Source organism: Primulina huaijiensis, unplaced genomic scaffold (assembly GCF_012295235.1).
Source record: "Primulina huaijiensis isolate GDHJ02 unplaced genomic scaffold, ASM1229523v2 scaffold15843, whole genome shotgun sequence".
Taxonomy (NCBI): Eukaryota; Viridiplantae; Streptophyta; class Magnoliopsida; order Lamiales; family Gesneriaceae; genus Primulina; species Primulina huaijiensis.
The window spans coordinates 375-2,341 of NW_027343212.1; the positions used below are offsets into that span (position 1 = coordinate 375).

The window sequence follows — 1,967 nt, forward strand, 5'->3', positions numbered from 1 at the left end:
TCGTGTCCGTGTTGTTGATGATACTTTTGTTGAGAAAGCTGCTGATCATCTAGACCAGCTTAGGATGGATGAATTAGTTGCGCGTTTCCATTCTATCCATCCACCTCGATTCAGTGGTTCGGAGGGAGCTGAGAAAGCAGAATTGTGGATTTCTGAGATTGAGGAATTGTTTGATTTGATTGAGTAGCCTCCAGAGTGCCGATTGAGATTAGCTGTGCATCAGTTGAAAGATCGTGCCAAAATGTGGTGGTCTACTACATTGATGACTTTAGATGCTCAGAGGATTGTTCCATCGTGGGATATATTCAAGCTGAAGTTTAAGGAAAGTTATTGTCCTCCATCATTCTACAGTTCTAAGGCTTCTGAGTTTCATAACCTGAAACAAGGCGATATGTCAGTTGCGGAGTATGAAGATTCTTTTTATGCTATGCTGAGATATGCTCCTCATGTTGCTGCGAGTCAGGTTGCTGTCGTTGAAAGTTTCATTGAAGGATTGAATGATCATCTGCACCCTTTTGTTTCTACCGGTAAGCTACTGAATTATCTTGAAGCAGTGGAAATAGCAAAAAGGGCTGAAGCTAGTCTTAAGAGGAGTGGCAATCGAGTGACTACCCAACATCAGCATACGAGAAGGCAACAGTTCAATCAATCTGGTTCTGCATCTCTTCGTCCACGTGGGAAGCAGTTTAAGAAACCTGGTTCTAGTTCTTCGAGTTCAGGGAACCGTGGTGGATATCGTTATAGTGGACCTTACTGTGATCACTGTGGAGGCAAGCATTCTAGTACTCAGTGTGTTGGAGTTCAAGGGGTTTGTAATAACTGTGGTCGGCCGGGTCATTTTGCTAGAGTCTGTCCTAGTAAGACGGGGAAATCATCCCAGGCAGGTAGTGGAGCTCAAAGTAATAGAATTCCAGCAGCGTCCCAGTCTTTCCATCAGCCTAGTCGCCCTTCGCATCAGAGCAGAGGGCAAGGTGGTCAACAGAATCAGTCATCTGTTCATGTATTTGCCTTGACTGAGGATGAGGCTCAGGCAGCTCCAGGTACTGTCATTACTGGTAACTGTACTTTATGTGGTTTTATAGCACGAGTGTTATTTGATACCGGAGCATCTCATTCCTTTGTTTCTAATGCATTCGTTGTTTCGCATGATCTTTGCACCACTAGTATGAATTCCAATCTATCTGTTGCTACTCCGATGGGCAAAATGATTATCACTGATAATGTGGTGTTCAATGCGGTTTTGTTTCATGATGAAAATGTTCTATATCTGAATCTCATAGTTCTACCTATGCATGACTTTGATTGCATTGTTGGTATGGATGTTTTGACTGCTAATCATGCCACTGTTGACTGTTATCGAGGAATAGTTCGTTTCAGACCTAGCTTTGCAACTAAATGGAATTTCTATGGTCGTGGTTCTCAAGCCAAGATTCCTCTAATTTCTGCCAATGAGATGAATCGATTGTTAGATTCTGGTCATGAAGGTTTTCTGGTTTATGCTATGGATCTGTCGCAAGATGAGCGACGGATTTCTGATATTCATGTAGTCTGTGAGTTTCCTGATGTGTTTCCAGAAGAGATTCCTGGTTTTCCACCAGAACGAGAAGTTGAATTCAGTATCGAATTAATGCCAGGAACTGAAACCATATCTCGAGCACCATATCGTTTAGCCCCTGTTGAGCTGAAAGAACTGAAAGAACAATTACAGGATNTATCATTTTGTGATTGTATTCATCGATGATATTCTTGTCTATTCCAAGTCTGAGGAAGAGCAAGCCAAACACTTGAGATTAGTTCTTTGAATTCTTCAAAAGAATCAGTTGTACGCCAAGCTATCCAAGTGTGAGTTTTGGTTAGATAAAGTTGTGTTTCTGGGCCATGTCATACCTCAACATGGTATTTCTGTCGATCCAAGTAAAGTTGAAGCAGTTCTGAATTGGGCACGACCGACCAATGTGCCAGAGATT

General features: G+C 42.2%; 1 protein-coding gene across 1 annotated transcript; it reads left to right on the top strand.

Moving 5' to 3' along the window:
• The first annotated feature begins 262 nt into the window (after positions 1–262).
• LOC140965891 (uncharacterized) lies at positions 263–1,741 on the top strand. The gene has a single exon (XM_073426125.1). The coding sequence runs from the start codon at positions 263–265 to the stop codon at positions 1,739–1,741; it is 1,479 nt and encodes a 492-aa protein (XP_073282226.1).
• The last annotated feature ends 226 nt before the right edge of the window (positions 1,742–1,967 follow it).